Raw genomic sequence first — 20362 nt, forward strand, 5'->3', positions numbered from 1 at the left:
ATAGGTGGATGGAAACATACTGTAGTGAGTGCCCTATTTTATTGAAAGAACTAGCAAAGTCTGAATGTGTTTGTGGAAGTGTATCATGGCACGGACAAAAGAGATTTCCGAGGAACTCAGAAAGAGTTGTTGTAGCTCATCAGATTGGAAAATTTTATAAAACCAGCTCTAAAGAGTTTGGACTTCACAAATCCACAGTCAGATAAATTGTGTACAAATGGAGGATATTTAAGACAATTGCTACCAAAAGCAAGAAGTGTAATAGTCCACAAGGTCACAAGGGATCCCAGCAGGGAGTCCACCAACAGGAGAACACTGAACAACCATGGTGTGCATGGCAGAGTTGCAAGGAGAAAGCCATTGCTCTCCAAAAAGAACGTGGCTGCCTGTCAGCAGTTTACTAAAGATCATGTGGACAAGCCAGAGGGCTATTGGAAAAATGTTTTGTGGACTGATGAGACAAAAATATTACTTTTTGGTTTAAATAAGAAGCGTTATGTTTGGAGAGAGAAAAAAAACATTGAAGAACCGTATTCCCTCTGTGAAACATGGGAGCGGTAGTATCATGGTTCGGCCCTGTTTTGCTGCATCAGGGCCAGGATGAATTGCCATCATTGAGGGAACAATCTATGTTTGAATGATGAATGAATGAATGAATGATGTCAGCACATCTGTCCGTGAACTGAAGCTCAAGAGAAAGTGGGTCATGCTACAAAGACAACGACCCAGTCGTTATACCAAAGAATGGTTAAAGAAGAACGAAGTTAATGTTTTGGAATGCCAAGTCAAAATCCAGACTTTAATCCAATTGAAATGTTGTGGAAGAACTTGAATCAAGCAGTTGATGTGAGGAAACCCACCAACATCCCAGAGTTGAAGCTGTTCTAGGAATGAGCTAATATTTGTTGTGCAGGACAAATCAGCAGTTACCGGAAACGTTTAGTTGCCGTTGTTGCTGCAGAAGGGTGTCATACCATATACTGAAAGCAAGAGTTCACATACTTTTGCCACTCACATATGTGTAATACTGGATAATTTTTCTCAATAAATACAGTTGTAAACTAAATTATTTAACCCCCATTGCAAATTAGGTTTATTGGCAAAATGTACAGACTTTCAGCTGTTTGGAATGAACAAATCAAAAAAGTAATTACCCCCTTTCGCACAGCGAAATTTCCAGAATGATTTTACCGGTAAATACACAAATATGCTGTATACACAAGCAACAGCATTCTGGCTTTTTACCGAATAGACCCATTCACACCTCAGCTCCAAAATACCAGGAAATTCTGTGATGTCAGTCATTGGAAGTGATCTTTAAATGTTGCACTGTTGTCTTTAATCCGCCCGCATGAGGAGTAGCACTTTAGTTTCCCTATCTGTTCAATCTGGCAACATTTTTAGTGAAAGGCAGAAGGGAATGATCAAATGGAACGCATTTTGTTCTTAAAATCACGAGACGCGCATAATAGTATCCAACTGCAGAGCCGTCACGAGCGCGACACGTTGAAAAAGCTGCGAGACGTGGGGCAACGGTCAAAGATGATCATCTTGCAGATATTTAGATAGAAAAACTATTAAAAATCTTACTGTAAACAGTGCTGATTATTAAACGTCATCTCCATAATAACTTTATGATTGGCCCAAAGCAGACTTCTTACGTCTCAAGTGGTTTCCCCAAATTCAACTGAAAATGCAACTTTTAATGACTTCTGCAGTCTCAAAATTATTCAACCCCTTCATGGCAGGCATCTTTAGTACTTAGTAGAACACCCTTTTGCTGTTATGACCTGCTGCAAATGAGATGAATAAGCAGACACAAGCTTCTGGCAGCGTTTCTGAGCGTTTCCTCATGAGCAATGGGCTCCAGTTCAGTAATATTCTTGGGTTTGCATACTGCAACTGCCTTCTAATCCCACCAGAGATTTTCTACCGTTCAAGTCAGCTGACTGTGAATCCACTGTAGAATCCTCCAGGACGACTTCTGCAACCAAGCCTTTGTGGAATTTGAGGTATGCTTGGGATCATTGTCCTGTTAGAAGGTCCAATGATGTCCAAGCTTCAGCTTCCTCACTGACGGCATGACGTTTTCTCCTAGGATTTCCCGATACTTCAATTAATCCATCTTGCCTTCCACATGATGCAGGTTTCCAGCCCCAGAGAATCACCAAGCACCACCATGCTTAACTGTAGACAGAGCGTTCTTTTCAGCATATTTCATTCTGAGTCTTCCCATCTTCCCAGAGTTGCTTCCCATGCTCTTACATGTTCCCAAATCACAGTTGATAACCAAAGGAGTTATCTGTGGCAGCCCCACGTCTTTGGAATAGTCTTCCTCTGCATATCAGATCATGTAACTCGTTACAATGTTTTAAATCTATGCTGAAAACACACCTCTATGCTGTGGCATACAATTGCTCCTAGGTTTTGAGACACTTGAGTCAGTGTTGTGTAAAGTTGTTGTTGTGTGTTTATTGAGTCTTTTTTTCAGACACGTAAAGCATTTTGGTCACCTTGCGTTTTTAAAAAAAAATTTACTCCACAAATAAATGTTGATTGATTGATTGATTGATATGCTTCATTATTATTCCTCCAGACATACCGCTGATCCAAAGGGTCGAAAAGTCCCAGTTTTGTTTCATCGCTCCACAGAACAGAATCCCAAAACTTCTGTGGCTTATTTATATGATTTTGAGCAAATTGGAGCCGTCTTTTCTTGTTCTTTTGGGTCAGTAGTGGTGTACGTCTTGGAGTTCTGGCATAGAAACCACATGCGTTTAGTACGCAGCGCAAGCTGAAACTTCAGTGCCTGTTGCCGGTTTTGCGGCAGGTCTTTTGCAGTCACTCTAGGGTTTTTCTGAACCTGCCTTCTCAGAAATCTGGTTGAAGCCGTTGATAGCTTCCTTTTTCTTCCCCATCCAGGTAGTGTAACCACTGTTCCTTTAACTTTGAACTTGTGAACTATGCTTCCAACGGTGTCTTTAGGACCATTTAGTGCCTTCGCTATCTTTTTGTATACTGTTCCTCGTTTGTGAAGGGCGATGAGATCTTCTCTTAACTTTTTGGTCCATTCTTTTGACTTAGCCATATTGCTAGCTTGCTGTCAAACGTGACACTCAACAAATCTAGCCAGTTCAGATATTTCATGTGTTCTAGCTCAAGCTAACCTGGTGCAACTAATGAAGCTCTTGTTTAGTTGCATCAGGAGACAACACCTGTTTTGCAGATTTGTGCTGTTGTGAGGAATTTTATTCAGGGGGTTGAATCATTTTGAGACTGCAGAAGACATTAAAAGTTGCATTTTCAGTTGAATTTGGGGAAACCACTTGAAACATGTGTTGTGTTGAGCTATATTTGAATTACTTTAGTGTGAATTGTTCATTACAAACCGCTGAAAGTCTGTAAATCGAAGTCTTGCCAATAAACCTGATTTGGAATGGGGGTTGAATAAGTTCAATAACAACTGTAATTGACAAAGTTATAGGCTATTTTGTCTCATTTGTTTGATTAGGTTCTCTTTGTCTACTTTTAGGATTTTTGTGAACGTTTCATGTTGTTTTGGGTCATATTTATGCAGAAATATAGACAATTATAAAGGGTTCACACTTCACACACATTCAAGCACCACAGTAAATAATTGATCTGTGCACAACATTATTTTGTTGTGCACAGATCTGTGCACAACATTATTACTATTGTTTTATTTTTAACATGAATTTAAACAAATTATGATGATGTGCATGGAAAAATCACTTATAATAAATACTGCAATATTACATTTAAAAAACATTTTGATTTCATGGTGTTTCATTTAAAAATCACAGTATATAAATATGGTTTTCGTTGTGATTAAGAATGTTGGATAGAAAGTTTTGCGGCTGACAAATAGAGTTGCCATATGGTATTGTATGGTAGCCTACAGTTGTATGGTATTTTGGCGTATTTAAAGTTCTGCAAGGGTAGTGAGAGACACAAACATTTAAGCAGATGCATGGGCAGAATAGTGTCGTTCGAGAGATCGGAGTCACGTCATACCGGTTTCCCTCTCTCTCTGCCTCTGTCTCTCCTTCGCACGTTCTCTCTCACTCAGACCACTCCTCTCTCCTCTCCTCCGATCACTCCCTCTGATGATCCGACTCTCCGGTACCGGCGGGGACAGAGTCTCGCGCTGCGCTTTTGAGATCCCGAGGAACTGTCGCGCGTTCATCCGCTCTCTCACCGCGCTGGATGTGATTCATTAAACCGAAACAAGGGGCAAGATGGTTCGAATACAAGAGGAAACGAGCGGGCCGTAGCTATTTACTCTATCCCGTCACGAGATGTCACTTGTCACGAGAGAGCCGTCTATTTGCTTCATTGAATATGCGTAACGAGAGAAGCAGATACGATTTAATCGTTGGCAATGAACTTGAATTTCCATTCCTCCACATCAACGGGAGGACATGGCTCAATACACATATTCTTAAATGCTTTGAACATAATTAATTTGTGCGTCATTTCAATAAGGCATCAGTAGAACAGTTTGTAAGAGCACAGCGCATTATGTCCGTTCAGTGCTGCATTGATGTAAGGGAAACGCTGGAGCGGAGGACAGACCGAAGCGTCGTGTGATGTGACTCGTGTCTCAGCACTACATCCGTCCTGGGATTACTGCTGGAGTACCAAACAATCTGTAGAATAGTCTAATGGACAATTACTCAACGATTCAGTGTAAGTAATCTTACCAAGTCATTTTAACACTATTGCGTGAAGATATTAGGATGCATGATATTAAGCACTTTGGGGTAGAACGGTCTAAGGCCCCGGTGTAGAAAAGTGATTGTCTGCTTACAAAGTATGTCGAACCCCCGTATTAAATATTAATGGCACAACACAGTTTCTTAGAATATTAATTAACAGAATGCTGTTCTGATATTTATTTATTTTATGATGAGGGGCCATTTGCCTCATAAGTGGCCCTTTGCTACAGAAAGTGCTGAAATTGTATAGGCCTACTTGTAAATACTTTTGAGATTGCAATATTTTTTTGTTTTGTTTTTATAACAAATACATTCAAAATATCTCGTGAGGTGTTTAACAAACTCCTTTATAACAAATCTTGGAAACAATTTGTTGCTATTCAGGCATTCTGGATCTTCCTCCACTGCCAAATAACAGTAATTTTTGGTGCCGTTTCAGACCAGAATGGGTCTTTTTATGGGGGCCTTTAGACCACCCTGACTTTTCTTTTCTTTTCACATGCAAGCAAGTCAAATCAAACTAGTTCAAATGGGCATTTTGTCCAATTCATGTTTGTGGTATGACCTCATGAAACATAAAAAAAATTGCAGTGCATACAAAACAGGTGTTTAGGTACAGTGCTGTGGTGGTGTCTGTTGATATGTGTTTTTAGAGACAATAAATTGAAAACTTTCTTTTACTCCATGCCTTTTTAATAGTTTTACCCTACTGCTTTTACAATATAACCCCTTTAAAATGCTATTCAGGTTCACTGCATCTTTACTTAAACAGGTTAAGATAGTCTTGTACCCAGGATAGCCTCTTATCATGGCTCAGTAGCCATTAAGTCAAGTAATTTTTAGAGCTTGAAATCTAGTCTAGGGATTTGTCTCAGTCTTAACATTTTTTATTCAACATAGAAAAGTCCTGCGAAAATGTGCCGATATAACAATCTGCCTTCATTTTTTTATATTGTACCTTAGTGATAAGGCCTACTGTCCACAAAAAATGTGGTGTCGCTAAGACGTGCTTATTCATTCACACTAATATCTCATACCATTCTGCATGTAATTTCCATTATTGCGACAATTTAGACTACAATTATATGTTAATGACTGAGACTTTTTTTGTGACTAAGAGGGCCTATAATGTTATAAAGAAATACTGGTTTGTTAAAAGAACAAAATGTCTTTTGAAAAAGCTCCAGAAGTTTTCAATTGTTCTTAAGGTACGCTGCAGTATTTGTGCCTTTTGATTTTTTTTTTTTTTTGTGGGAATGCGTCACAAAACACTAATTGTTAAGAGTTCTTCTTCTATTAGTTAGCTTTGGCAAATTGTTCTGTCCATCATTCTGCACATCCTGGAACATTTAAGCAAATATTTCTTAACATAGCTGCTGTGAATTTCATTTCTCAGTCTCAACGCTATTTCCCTTTACATGCTACAGTAAGCTGCCATATTCTGAGAATGTATGCATGCTGCAGATAAGTTGCTGGACAGGTGTAAGCAGATTAGGGATGGCAGTGCCAGAAAAATAGGACCAAAGAAAACGTGACGGCTGAACAAAAGCTGAGTGGCACGGCCGGTGGAGAGATGTTTGTATGATGGGCCTTGTGGCTGTCAAGAGATAAATAGCCCTCTGCTAGCAGAGGATGGAGTTGGAAGGCCTGCTGGATCTGTTCCAGGAGCTTGGAGAGAGCAGGGGGGATTGGAGGCTGCCACCAAGGGCACTGATACGTGCTGTCCTGCTGCCAAATGCCAACCGTTGTCAGCGTATAAAAAAATATATGATTTCTTGGTGTTTTTCAAGCAGGATGCCTCCAGTGCAGCCTTAAAAAGCCTCCTAAATACAAATAGTCCAATCAGCAGAATAGGATCAGCTTGTGTATACAGCTGTGAATCGGCCTTGTGTGAATAGATCTCATCAGTATTGTGACAGCAATTTTACACATCCTGTTCATTTACATTCCTTCCAATCATAAGCTGTGCTGTTGTCATTAATAAAAACAATCAAGTGGTCCCATCCTACTTAGGGCCCTATTTTAACGATTTGAAAAGCAAGTATCAAACGCGAAACGCAAGTAACTTTGTGGGCGGATCTCGCAAATCTAAAATGGGTTGGTCTGAAGTAGCTACATTACTCATGTGTGGTTTGGGCGTAACGTGAAATAAACCAATCAGAGCGTCCTCTCACATTCCCTTTAAGAGCAGGCGTGCTTGTTCCATGGCGGATTGCTATTATAATGGCACAGGCGCCAGGCACACGATGGTAAAGCTGATTTCGCAGTCTTCAGAATTTTGGTTCCTGGTTCTTGACGGACAACCCACTTTGTCAGATGTCCTTATATACCTATGTGTCTTGCCAATATTGATCAAACAGGTTTGATCCGTCATTACTACAATTAGCCTGAATTATAGCCCAATCATTTGGGTAAATGTGTAAGCTAGATTTATGCTTATTTTTTCACATCTTCATGGACACCACAAAGAATTCCCTCGTGTGGTAATATTTTTCCTTGTAATTATGTATGGTTTGCAAAAATATGAACTGCTGCGTCTATGAGAGAAGCAAAGTGTATGCGCGCTGTGCACACGCTACATTACGGTCAAGCATGCACGGTCAATTTACGGTCAAGCATGCTAAAATAGCATCTGAATTACGCGCCACAGACTTTAGACTAGGTTTTTCCTTGTCTGTGACAGAATTGTTTTCTGAAACGGAAAAATAGCACCAGGGAACATTTGCGCCGGAACACGCCTCCTCTTTTCGCTGAAAAGCCCCCCGGGAGCGCAAGTTCATTCCCTAATTTACCGATGTGCGTCTGTGGATGGAAAAGTCTGCTGTGCGTCGGGTGCAAAATAGGATTGATACATGCGTCGGTGTACAAAGTCAATTGCGCTGGGTGCAAGATAGGGCCCTTAGTGTCACAGTCACATATTGGATGAACTCAAATTTGGCTTCAAAAACCTTCAATAACTTAAAATGATCAAGTACAAAATTGAGGCTGGGGGAATACCCACAAGCCCTTGTGCTTGAATTAATTCATTATGTATGCTTGATCAAAGCATGTGAGCTCATGAGGGTATGCAGTAGTTGTTATTCAAAGTTAAAGGTGGGGTATGTGATTTGCAAAACGGCTGGCAGATTTTGAAAATACACAACTCAAATGGTCCTACCTTCTTTCCTTTGACTCCACCCATTCAAAGAACATGGACATGGATGGGGGGAGGGGGGGATGGTACGACCGATTGATTGACGCACTTACTGTCCAATGATTCTAGGTGGTCTTGGAAATGATTGGCTGGAGTTTTTCGAGTCCTGCCCGTTCCACAGATGATTAAACTGCTTAATTTTTATTTCAGTGCTTCTAACTCAGTGGCTGTAAGTGGGTTAGGAATAGGATTTTAAGTGATTTTGAAAAAATGGCCAAAAAAGAGAATTACATACCCCACCTTTAAAATAGGCTTTAGCTCTTTTGAGTATTGTTGATGGTTCACATGGGCCATATTAAATTCATTCAATTTCTCCCATGCAAGTATTTAATAAAAGTGCAGTTTTAAAAATGTATTTGGGAGAAACAAAGTGTGTTCGTTGCCTGACCCAATGTCCAGCCAAAATTAAATTTGTATGATTTTGACTTGAGCTAATTTATTGAAATTATAAAGTTAAAACAATTATTTTTTTAATGTATCTAAGTTTCTTCAAAGGTTTTGAGTAAATTGAACTCATTAGGGTTTGCACTGCAGCAGTGTTATTTTATTTTCATTGAGATGCTATTATACTTTTTCTTTATATTTTGTTTTTATTTTTGTTTTCCATTTTCATTTTAGTTAGTTTTAGTAATTTTGTTGCGTTATTTTTATTCATTTTTATCATCCATATTTTATGATTTTTTTCATTGCAGTTTTAGTTCAGTTAAACTAAAGGAAAATGAAACATGTTGCCTTTTATTGTATTTAATTTCAGATAATGTTTATTTTATTTCAAGTAACAATTTTTTAGTTTGTTTCATATTTAGTTAACTATAATAATAACAGCTTTGCAGTGTGTAAGCAGTCTCATACTTTTTACAGTTTTTCGATACGTGTCTCAAAGTGCTTAATTTTCTGTTTATTTTTGCAATATGTCATGCTACTTATATACACTGTCTCAGTGATTTTGACAGAATATAAGACTCAAAAATGTTATGCAATGTTACTATCCTTAGAGTAACATTTAGAGTTGTGCTCTTTGTATGCTAGTGCAATACAAGAATACTAATGCTGTTCTTCATGCTGCCCAGAGTTTTGCCCTGTGGTCTGCAGCCCACTGCTTTCATTTGCTCTTAAGGTACATTACAGTACATTGCCCTGTACGCAGTTCTGTTTTCTGATGGTTTCTTACAATGAAGCCCATTTTCACAGCCTTAGGCTACCATTACATGAAACATGAAAGTGGCTTATATGATGAGTCCAGTCCATGCAGGTCCATTCTATTTTTAAGTAGTTTCCATGGACTTAAGAGCTAGATGTCGTTAGATAACCCAAACCGTAATTTCCATTCATTATATTCCTTAAATTGACCCATGTCACTCTGTTTTGATGATTTTTAAAATAGTAAATATTCATGGTAATAGACGTAATTAGCTAAATAGGCGTTATATATGTGCATAAATAGCCTCAGTTCTTTGAATCTTTTATGTTTTGTTTGAGGTTTCATGCAACATTGTCAGAACCCATTCATAGGCCCGTAGGCAGTGACAGGAAAGAAAAACAGTTCACTCCATAAGCAGTGTGTCTAAAGGCATGACGCAACACTTTCTACAAACTTAAAAAAACGAGACCTAATTCCGAATTCCTGTTATCTATGAAAGCCTGCAGACTGATTTTTATGTGAAAGATTTGGGACGTTTTTGCCAGGAAATAGTGTCAAATATACTTTATAATCAAACTAACATAACAATGTTATTTTAAGTACCTCACTTGTCAACATGATGCTGGTGAATTGCAGAGCAGTTCAAACATATCCACATTGTTATGATCAGATGCTTTTTAACTGCTGTTTTCTCACCGCTGGCGTTTTAGTTGTGTGTTTATTTTGTTATTGAGAGGAAATATGAGGAAATATATTGAATGTAAATATGCAGCACATATTTACATATTCATCCAAACATCGCTCTCAGCAGCGTGGGCAGCATCTGTATATTTGCTAACAGTATACTGCTGAAAAGGTATTTTCAACCTTTTTTTACTTCTAAGCAAAGAACGAAAAATAACTTTGCCACGAGTAGCCTACATCGGGGCCTTGAATCATCACATTCAGTCTCTTGTACATTGTGTGTGCACGAGTTGGCTGCAGTTCACTTAACGGCCAGCGATGTCGCTAATCACAAGTGTTTTTGAATTCTAAAGGGTTAGTTCACCCCAAAAAAATTATTCCAACATCAATTACTGACCCTCATGTCGTAAAATATCTTCATTTGTGTTTCAAAGATTAATGAAAATCTTACGGGTTTAGAATGACATAAGGGTTGAGTATGTAACAGTAACTGATGACAGTTTTTTTTTTTTTTTCATTATTGGGTGAACTTACCCATTAATGTAACAATTACAGTTTTTTACAGTGATATAGTGCACATTTACTGTAAACAGTTAATTTATAAATTTCCACATTTAGGTTACCTGATAAAACATTTTTACAGCTCATATTGTCACATTAGAGCCGACTAGATGCAATTAAGAGGAACTGAAGTGCATTTGAGTTAGAAGAGCACAGGTGCAAACAGTACAAACAGAGATTATGTTTCACCCCAGCACTTCTGTTGCAAGCTGGTTGTGCGTTTAGAAACGATTTATATAAAACTGTCAGATACCTGTTCAAGCTGTATTAAACTACACATCATATTTGAACATGCATGTAACTATTTTTTCTTCTAATTATTCTGTCTTTTGTGGCTGTGTCCTCATTTTTGCTGTCTCCATGGTAGAACAGCCTACAGAAGTTATTTCCATTAGCAGCAACAGTAAGGTGAATTCAGGCAAATCAGGCCATATTCATCTCCGTCATCTCAATGTCTAAACGAGGCCTAATTTATCTGAATTGACTAAATATATGAAATAACATTGCATAACACCAATGCTAACGTTAGGTTGGTCTTTGCTATGCGGTGTGTGCTGATTTTGCAATTCTATTTAAAAAAACATATTTAATATTCCTACAGCGTAACATTCTCTGAGATTAGAGAAACCCAGCAGTCTCTCATGCAGAAATGAAAGCCCATAGGGCCTCATCAGAATCAGAATGCCAAGTTAAGTATAGACTAAACAGTCTGCTGATAGACACTCAAAAGCATTATATAAGTACATAAGAAAATATGAATTTATTACCTTTGCTTAAAACCTCTTTAGACTGGCAGGATGTTGTCACTTTATTGTAATAATTAAGGAATGCACCAACATTTTGGCTACCGAAAATCTTTGGCCGAAACAGCTATTTTCGATTTCAGACCGAAATGGTTTTGGAGGGCCGAAATCACTTGACCGAAACATGTTTAATTAGCGCTTCTTTTGACTGTGTTCAGTGTCTATTTCACTATTTCACACACTGTGTAAGCTATAACAGTTAAATATCTCAGCTGTGTGGACACTAGCTCTGGATTGACAATATAAACATTTTCTTGATTTTAATCGGTAATGTTATATGGTTTCTTAAATCTAAAATCTTTTAGTCAGTGCTGTTTTATGTTGATCCGCAGCGGAAAAAAACGTCACTACACATTTGTAGCCCATTTACCTTCCAATACTAATAGTTACTTTTATTTTGAAGCAAAGTCTCAACTTTTAAATTCTGTCGATTTTATTACGAAATTCAAACAATAAATGTCATTTTGGCGCTCTTTAATACGGCGTGACAGATCGGTGTAGCGCAGCACGGATTAAGCGCACGTGAACCGATCATCTAATCTCCTCTTTACTACATCACAAAATACACATGGGTGAACATCAGAAGGTATGTTGAAAGATACATTACAGCTTACCAAAATGAATCCTGTACAATCGGTGTTTCAACCAGGGACAGACATCAATAAAACAGTTTGTAGGCTATTCAATGTCACTTAACATTACATTTACCCCAAGAAAGCTATGTCCATAAACTCACTAGTTTGCTAGAAAAATAAAGCATTTTGCTAAATATATGCACGGTATTACATATTTGTTATATTTTTACTTTAAACTGTTAGTGATGTATTTAATGTAGTTTATGTTTGAATAAATCTGTCCTAAAATAAATAAATCTGTCATTATTGCAGTTTATTGATTATTTACAGTTTGTATTAATTTATTATAAAAAATATATAGATATACAGAATATAATAGTGAGAGTTAGTTAGTATTAATGTGTTGTGTTGCCGAAAAAGTTGCGTCTTTTAGCTGTTTCTTGAAAATGGCTAAAGACTAATATTCTAAAGTAGTTTAGGTATAGGGATGTAGAGCCAGTGGTTGTTCTGTAGGTAAACATCAGTGCCTTGAATTTGATGGCAATTGGCAACCAGTGCAAATTGATAAAGAGAGGTGTGACTGTGACATGCACTCTCTTCGGCTTGTTAACTCTTGCTGCAGCATTCTGGATCAGTTGCAGAGGTTTGACAGTGCATGCTGAAAGGCCTGCCAAGAGAGCATTACAATAGTCCAGTCTGGATAGAATAAGAGCTTGGACAAGGAGTAGTCTAGCAATCAATGATAGGAAGGGCCTGATCTTCCTAATGTATAAGGCAAATCTGCAGGACTAGGCAGTTTTAGGAATGTGGTCTGTGAATTTGAACTGAACATCAGTCAAAACTACAAGGTTTTGGGCTGTTGATGGAGTTATGGTTTACAAACCTAGCTGCATGGAAAAGTTGTGATGAAGGGTTTGGTTGGCTGAGACCACAAGCAGTTTTGTCTTTGTAAGGTTGAGGTGGTGGTCCTTCATCCAGCAAGAAATGTCTGTCAGGCAGGCTGAGACGTGAGCAGCTATACCGCCGGATCATCTGGCTAAAATGAGAGATAGAGTTGTGTGTCATCAGTATAGCAGTAATGGGAAAAACATTTTTCTGAATGACAGATCCTAGTGATGACATGTAGATGGAGAAGAGAAGTGGTTCAAGCACTGAGCCCTGAGGCACCTCAGTAGCTAGATGTATAGATGTTGCAATTTAGACACATCACCCCCTCCACAATACTCTGACAGACCTACCTGAGAGGACTTGAACCACTAGAGTGTGGATCCTGAGATGCCCTTCGTCATGAGGGTTGACAGGAGGATATGGTGGTTAACTGTGTCAAAAGCGGCAGACAGATCCAGCAAGATTAGTACTGATTTGGAAGCTGCTCTTGCCAGTTTCAGAGCTTCAATATAACTGAGATAATAAAAAGTTAATATAAAAACTGCCTTATGTGCAATTTAAAGGTTTGTACAACTCCGTTTTAGCTTTCGAATGTTAATTATTAAATAAGTTTGAGTAATGAATCGATTATTTATTTATTTATTTATTTTTGGTTTTCGGCCAAGTGGATCCTGAATTTTAATTTCGGTGCCTCAGTAAGAATCAAATTTGTAGCAAATTAGCACTGTAAAACTGAGATCTTATACAAGAAGCATTCAAATATGGTTTCTTTTATTTTTTTAAGTATGGATGAATGTTGCTGAGCTGTCTGTGCTGAAGTTGGGCTGCGTCTGAGGGCTTTTATTCACTTTCTGGCAGGAGATGTGGATTTTGCTGTGAACACTCTTTTTATTAATTATTGTTCATTCTATTATGATTTCCGTAGATAATCTTCTCCTTAGTTTATATAACTGATATTACTTTTCTTGTTACAAATAATCAGAAACATTATTGCTCTCAAAGACTTTTGTATTGACTTGCATATCATAATTTCAGCAGTTGCTGACTGTTTCTCTTAAATGATCATGTGGTGTGTCACTTGGAGAACACTTTGATGTTAAAATGCCATTTACAGCACTGTACATATTGCATGGTTTCTGTCTGTATGTAGTTTGCTATTATACTGAAAAAAACCTGTGTACTGACCATGAATTCAGTGTTTTGGCTAAGAAAACATTGTATGCTGTTCCTCTTACGCATCCCCTTTATCTGCTTGCTGTGAAAATTTTCATTCCTACTTACTCTATTTTCATCTTTTTTTTTTACTGCAAGCACTAGAGCTATAAATCCCTAATCCACTGTAAATTTGCTAGATTGAAGTGAGTTTGTACTTCAGTAGCAGTGTAAAAACATTTTAGCTTCTGTTAAATGAAACTCCATTTAAAGTAGCCTTGTACTTTTTCTCTTCTCTAATACTATAGCAATCAGAAATAAGTAGGCCAGCGTTAAACATGCCTAAGAAATAATATATGATGTGATAAATCCGTGCATGGGCTGCTTCAGCCTGTGGACTTAAATGATATAAAGCGCTTCATTTAAACACATTTTAATTCAGCCATTTAAACATTCCAGATGAAGAAGAGAACTATCTTTGTGTGGTAGGATGTGGTTATGCATGAACACTTGTGCTTGCTAGCTCTTGCTAGCTGAATTATTGCTGATACATACATACTACAGCAATCCCTTAATACATAATCTGAATTATATTTAATTAATTAAATATTTTTAGGCGGAATTTGAGTTACATAGAACACTGTTACATTATTTCATTTAGCTTTTTATGATTTTAAATAATTTATTAATATTAATATTTTGCCGGAAATCGGGGTTTTAACATGTCACCAATTTTGGTAACTTTTTTAAAACAAATGGAAAATAAAACTCCTCATTCAGGAGTTTAAATAAAAGCTCTACAGTACGGTATATAATTTGACCTTTCACTGACCAATTGTTTTTAAAATATTTTTAAAACTACATTTCAACCATTACATTACTCGCATTTCCTCATACAAAGCTGTAAAAAAATTTGCCTAGTTGTGTATGTAGCTAAATTTATGTATTTGTGTGAGCTGTATTTCACATAGAAGCTTTTCTGCTACCTTAAGATGGGTGTTTCTCCTTTGGCATTGCTCTTTTGAATCAAGCTCAGCACAATAAAGAACAAGACATTTCCATTTTCCCATGTGTAGGCCTGTGACCACATGACTCTATACTGTCTAAGTCAGTTTAGTGCAGAGAGTCAGAAGGGATTACTCTTTCTTGTATAAGACCATATAAATGAAGATTTCACATGCAGTGCATCGTTCTTTAATCCGTTACTTGGGTCGTAGTCTTGTGGCTCACTGCGTCACGCGTGGGATCCTAATTAGACTGTGTTTGATTTCTGGCCAGTACTTTGCTTGCAATACGGTTTAATGCTCAGTTGTGATTGCTGTACACTTTTTAGACTCGTTGTGTTATGGAGAAAGGGTTTCAGAAATGAAAAAAAAAGTGAAAAAACATTTGTACTAAGACATACATTTTAGAACCTTCCTCAATTGACTAAGTATTTTTTGCTTAAAACATTAGTGCATTAGTTTTTGTTGTGTTTTTGTGTTTTTTTTATAATCATTATCATTTTTTGTCTATATATTTGAATGAATACAATTTATTTTACATTTATTTGTTTTTTATTTTTATTTCAGTTTACAATTATTTTGTTTAAAGTAACAAAAATGTTTTATAATTTATGTTTTTTGTTTTAGTTTTAGTTAACAAAAATAATTCTGGAAGAGAATCATATCATTATATCACTCATATCATGATATGAATGAGAGAAATTGCAACCCTAAATTTAAAAACATATTATCACCAAAAAGCCACAATGAATGTATCCCACACTGGTGTCATACACAATGCACATACAATGCTACTACAATCATTACTAAGAGACAAAACGTTACTAACGGCAGACGCTGTTATTTAAAGCAACTTACTGCATTTCAATGTACACATTTTACATTCTTATCAGTTCTCAGTTCTTGTTTTCCCTGGGAGTGGGAATCGAACCCATGACCTTGGCGTTGCAAGCGCCAACGCTCTACTGTTTATTTATAAATGAGGGTGATGTAAGGTCAGTGACATAATGTTGGAAAATAGAGAGGAATTAATGAAGATGATGATGATGAATTGTGAGAAATTAATATCAAGCTCCAAATGCAAGATAACTTTGCTGACTGTTCAGTGTAAGCTATAGTCAAGTCAAGTCATCTTCATTTATATAGCGCTTTTAACAATGTAGATTGTTTCAAAGCAGCTTTACAGAGATAAACGTATAATTTAAGGTAACAGATTGTTTTGGCTTTATAGCGGTTCATGAATAATGTTATTTTCCAGCTAAAGTTAGTTTTGGTTGATTCACTTCCGTCGAAATGATCATTTGTTATTAAATTAGGGGCCGCTAAGACGACACCGTTCTCTCTAAACAGACTTTAAACGCGAACCTGTGATAAACGCTGATGACGCTCACGTGCGCATCAATAATTAATTCTATAGTTATGTGCGCAGGTTTGTAATTCCCTACAAACCATGCCTAAACAAAATACTTGTCTTGCCGATACATTTTGATACAGAATTTTATTTTATTTTATCACTTTGGGGTAGGTACGCGAACCGAATTTTCCCACAATGCTTTATCTGTAGAGTGGTAAAGGTAAGCTAGGTATAGCAACTAGAGCTTAAGCTTGATTTTATCTATCAAGATTTAAAAAATTGTGTTTATTTATTACATTACATTTTTTTAGGTGACACTAATATGTTCACAATAAGATGAGGAACATGAATGAATAAAGTAAATAGGCTTTATTTTAGTTTGATCTTGACTTTAATGTGCTATTTCTACCTGAAAACACCATCTTTACTTCTTATCAATCATTTATATTAAATAGTATTTCTGACTTTTAAAACCAGTTAATTCAGAAGATGCCACATGAAGCACATTTTGAGGTTATCCTTCAGGTTATTTCTCAGATTGTAATTTTACAAATGGTGGGAGGTGCTGCTTATTGGATGTTTTCCAGCTGGAGCATTTTAAAACTTTACTGCTTTCCATTATCACCAGCCTGTGCTTGCACAGAGGGCTCATGGAATCTCTCAATTCACTGCCAGTGCACATGGTCCATTAACTCGGCACAAGAAAGTCATTGCAATCAGCTTACCATTTAATTAGTTTTTACTGGGGTGTTTAGGAACTTGTTTTTCTTTAGAATTTCATGAATACTGCACAAAGTGGGAAATGAATAGTTGTCACCCTCTATCAGCTTGCGAGCGACTTCCAGTATCACCGCTAGGCCCAGTCACCAGTCACAGCACTGTATAATGCTAGTGAGATTACTGTACATGTAAACAGACTTATATTGCTGGGTTGATGACATGGTTTTAAGCCACCAGCATGGATGTTGTTTGTTATCAGGCCTGAGCCTGTGGCACACTGATTCTTTCCCATATCAAGACCATTGTAGTTTAACATGGATGCTGCTGCCTGAATGAGATTATGCTATTTTTGCATCCAGACAATGGCTTGTCACACTACGTTTCCCACACATTGTTTTAGAAGCAGCGGTTTTTATAAAAAATTACTTTGTCTTAAATGAATAGTTCAGGCCAAAAGGAAAATTCTGACATTATTTACTCATGTCGTTCCAAACCAATTTTCTTCTGTGGCCATTCTCAGACTCTGAGGAGACGTGAAAAGTTGCAAGTATGAGCTACCTGTTCTATTTCCTTTCAGTCTTGTCTAAAAAAAGCTCTCTCTCTTCTGCCTTGTGTCCTGGATCTGTCTCCATTAGCGCAACTGTCCCCGGGCCCCAAGATCCACATAGGCAGCTAGGACTCCCTTTCATCAAGGTGACCTAAAATACCCATATCTACATTGCTTAGCCTAAACTTTGAGTTTTGTGAATACTCTCTTGGTGTTTGGCAGCAAGATTGACTCTTTTATCACTGTCATGTCTAATAAATCTTTAGGATAGTTACGCAAAAGTACAAACAAAGCAGAGCAGTTTTGGGTCCATAACTAATTTCACTTTGGATTATTAAATGACATATCCTTATTTACCAATTCATCTTCTTATGTTGTTTCTGCTTCCTCCCAACAAACTTAGACTAGAGGCCTTCTCAGGTTGTAAGATCTGAAGTCTGAACCCGACCTGTAGTCTGAATCACTACTTAGCCAAACCCAATGTGCATAAATTCATTTAAAAAAAAAGAAAAAACAAACCCAAGGCAGACCCGATAAAATTAGACCCGAGTCCAACTTGACTGCAAGTAAGTAAACTTTATTTATATAGCACTTATCACAGATAGAAATCACAAAGTGCTTTACAAAGTGCAACAATTTAAATAAAAGAACAATAAAACACAGATAAAACTATCAGAGCTAAAAACAAAACATAAAAGCCCAATCAACTAAAAGCTTGTCTAAATGAAAGTGTCTTCAGCTGCTTTTTAAAAGAATCAACAGATTCGACCACACACAGCGACAGGGCGTTCCAGAGTTTGGGGCCAACTGCCTGAAGGGACAGGTCCCCCCGAGTTTTAAAGCGTGTTTTGGGGACCATCGGGAGGTTTTGACCTGAGGAGCGGACTGCGGGAGGAGGAGTAGGGGGGTCAACAGGTCTGTGATGTACTGGGGGACCGGTCCATCTAGGGCTCTAAAAGTCAAAACTAAAATTTTATAATTAATTCTATATTTGACTGGAAGCCAACGGAGTGTGGATAAAACCGGTGTTATGTTGGTTCCTGCAATTTCTTTCAAACCTGACTGGACCCAAATGACAAGTACGTTTCTAACCTGGTATGACAGACCAAAATCAGAGATAACAAAATATGGAACAGCTTGGCATGTGTAGATTTAAAAGTATGCCTATTTTCCTTCCGTATTTAGATACAATTCAATCTCTGTTCCTTTTTCGTAATGTTTATGTTATCAATGTTAATTGCTCGCCCAAGCGTCAAAAACTATGTACCGTTGCCAGATATCAATTACACTGGTCTACAGCCAAAATGCTTCTGAAGCAAATGTAGTCAAACTTGACTAATTCTGGGTCACTGAGCATGAAACTGATGCGTAAAATTGTTGATTGGCTCTTTTTTTTAGATACAGGTATGCTATTGGGACAGTATATATGACCTTTGACTTGGGAATGGCAGAGGATAAGCGAATAATAAAGGGAAGGGATCTCAATTTCAACCAGAAATTACTTAAATTAATCTTTGACTGGATCTTAAATCTATGACTGGGTTTGGACAGTACTTGCTTTTAGGAATGATGCAATCTGAAGCTGGTATTACTTCATACATGATATGAATTGCATCATGTTATTTCTAGAAGTTATGGTTTAATTTGTGTCTATTTGATTAGTTTGGCATCAACTGCAAGATGGTTTCCTGTCATTGATATCTGGTAGCAGTACATAGTTTTTCCACTTTGGTTAATAATTCCTAGTAGATAAACCGCTTCAAAGGTGTATATGCTGCACCTCAAATGAAAAGGAAATTTATATTAATGTAAATATTAACAATTAAATCGCCACACATTCTTTCGAATGCTATGGGTATTGCATAGTGCAGTTTTTATGAAACACATGCCGCTGCTTTATGCAGGAGGAGGATAATAACGTCAGAATTTTAGGATCAGAGTGGAGCTGCGAAGACCTCGAACTAACCGTTTACCCAACACCGTTTTATCGGGTCTACCTTGGGCCGTTTTACACAACACCGTTTTGAACTAAAACGGAAAACTTTTTATGTGTTTTGGCCGTTCATTTTGCACAACAACTCCGTTTTGGGGGCCTGAAACCGCAAACTTTTGAAAACGGGTTTCAACGCGCACGTACGTATCGTCTCCATATATCTACAACAACGTGAATTTGTGACTTTGTGATGGGCATACATTTTACGTGTTCAGTCTTTAGATGCATAGTGTTTCTTTACAAAGTGACAACGGAAACTGCCTGACATGCATAATATACATGCTAGTTTTTAGTCGTTTTTGACAACGTTTGTCATCTGTACACAAAAAATGTACAGTTCCGTTTTAGTACATTGTTTTAGTACAACATACCCTCAGACATTTAAAGGGACATTTCCCCTGAAAATTACAATTCTGTCATTACTGTTTTTTTTTTTTTACTTTGTTACAAAAAAAATGCTTTTCGAAACAGTTATTTCAAATTGTAGTAACATTTCACAAAATTACAGATTACAATTTATTCAGTATTTTTGATTAAATAAATCCAGCCATTGTACAGTAAGCATAAGAGACTTGCAGAGACCCTATATGTTCAAACAGTGTATATGTATGGAAAGTATTCAATATTTTTTTTTTATCGTTTCTCTTTTTGTGCTCCATAAACGTCATATGGGTTTGGAAAAGCATGAGGCTGAGTAAATAATGAAAGTAAATTGTCCCATGTCTGGATTGGGAAATGGGCCATGAATCATTGACTGGGGTTTAAAAAATGGACATTCAGACAAAGATATCAAACAGAGCATGCACATATTGGTAAATACAAGAGCGTTGTTAACCAGATCATTCACAGTAAAATCTCCAGAGACGTACATGCATACATTTACACTGTTTAAAATGTAGCTCTGGAGAAGTACATTTAATTCAAAAGAGTTTGCTTTACCATAATTGATTTGACTTTGTAGTGAAAAAATAAAATGATGCCTTGCCAGCGGATCATTAATTGATTCTG

General features: G+C 37.2%; 1 protein-coding gene across 2 annotated transcripts in view; it reads left to right on the plus strand.

Moving 5' to 3' along the window:
- lrrc7 (leucine rich repeat containing 7) overlaps positions 1 to 20362 on the plus strand; it is a 180587-nt gene that overhangs the window by 103691 nt on the left and 56534 nt on the right. Inside the window, exon 1 of one of the 2 annotated variants that reach the window (XM_079629140.1) lies at positions 4671 to 4710. The exons of the other annotated variant lie outside the window; for it this stretch is intronic. Within the exon in view, the coding sequence (XP_079485266.1) occupies positions 4686 to 4710 (25 nt within the window). The 5' untranslated portion in view covers positions 4671 to 4685. Of the gene's footprint in view, positions 1 to 4670; positions 4711 to 20362 lie in introns of those variants that run through there. 2 annotated transcript variants of the gene reach the window in all.

This window comes from Phoxinus phoxinus (assembly GCF_949152265.1).
Source record: "Phoxinus phoxinus genome assembly, chromosome: 11".
Lineage (NCBI taxonomy): Eukaryota > Metazoa > Chordata > Actinopteri > Cypriniformes > Leuciscidae > Phoxinus > Phoxinus phoxinus.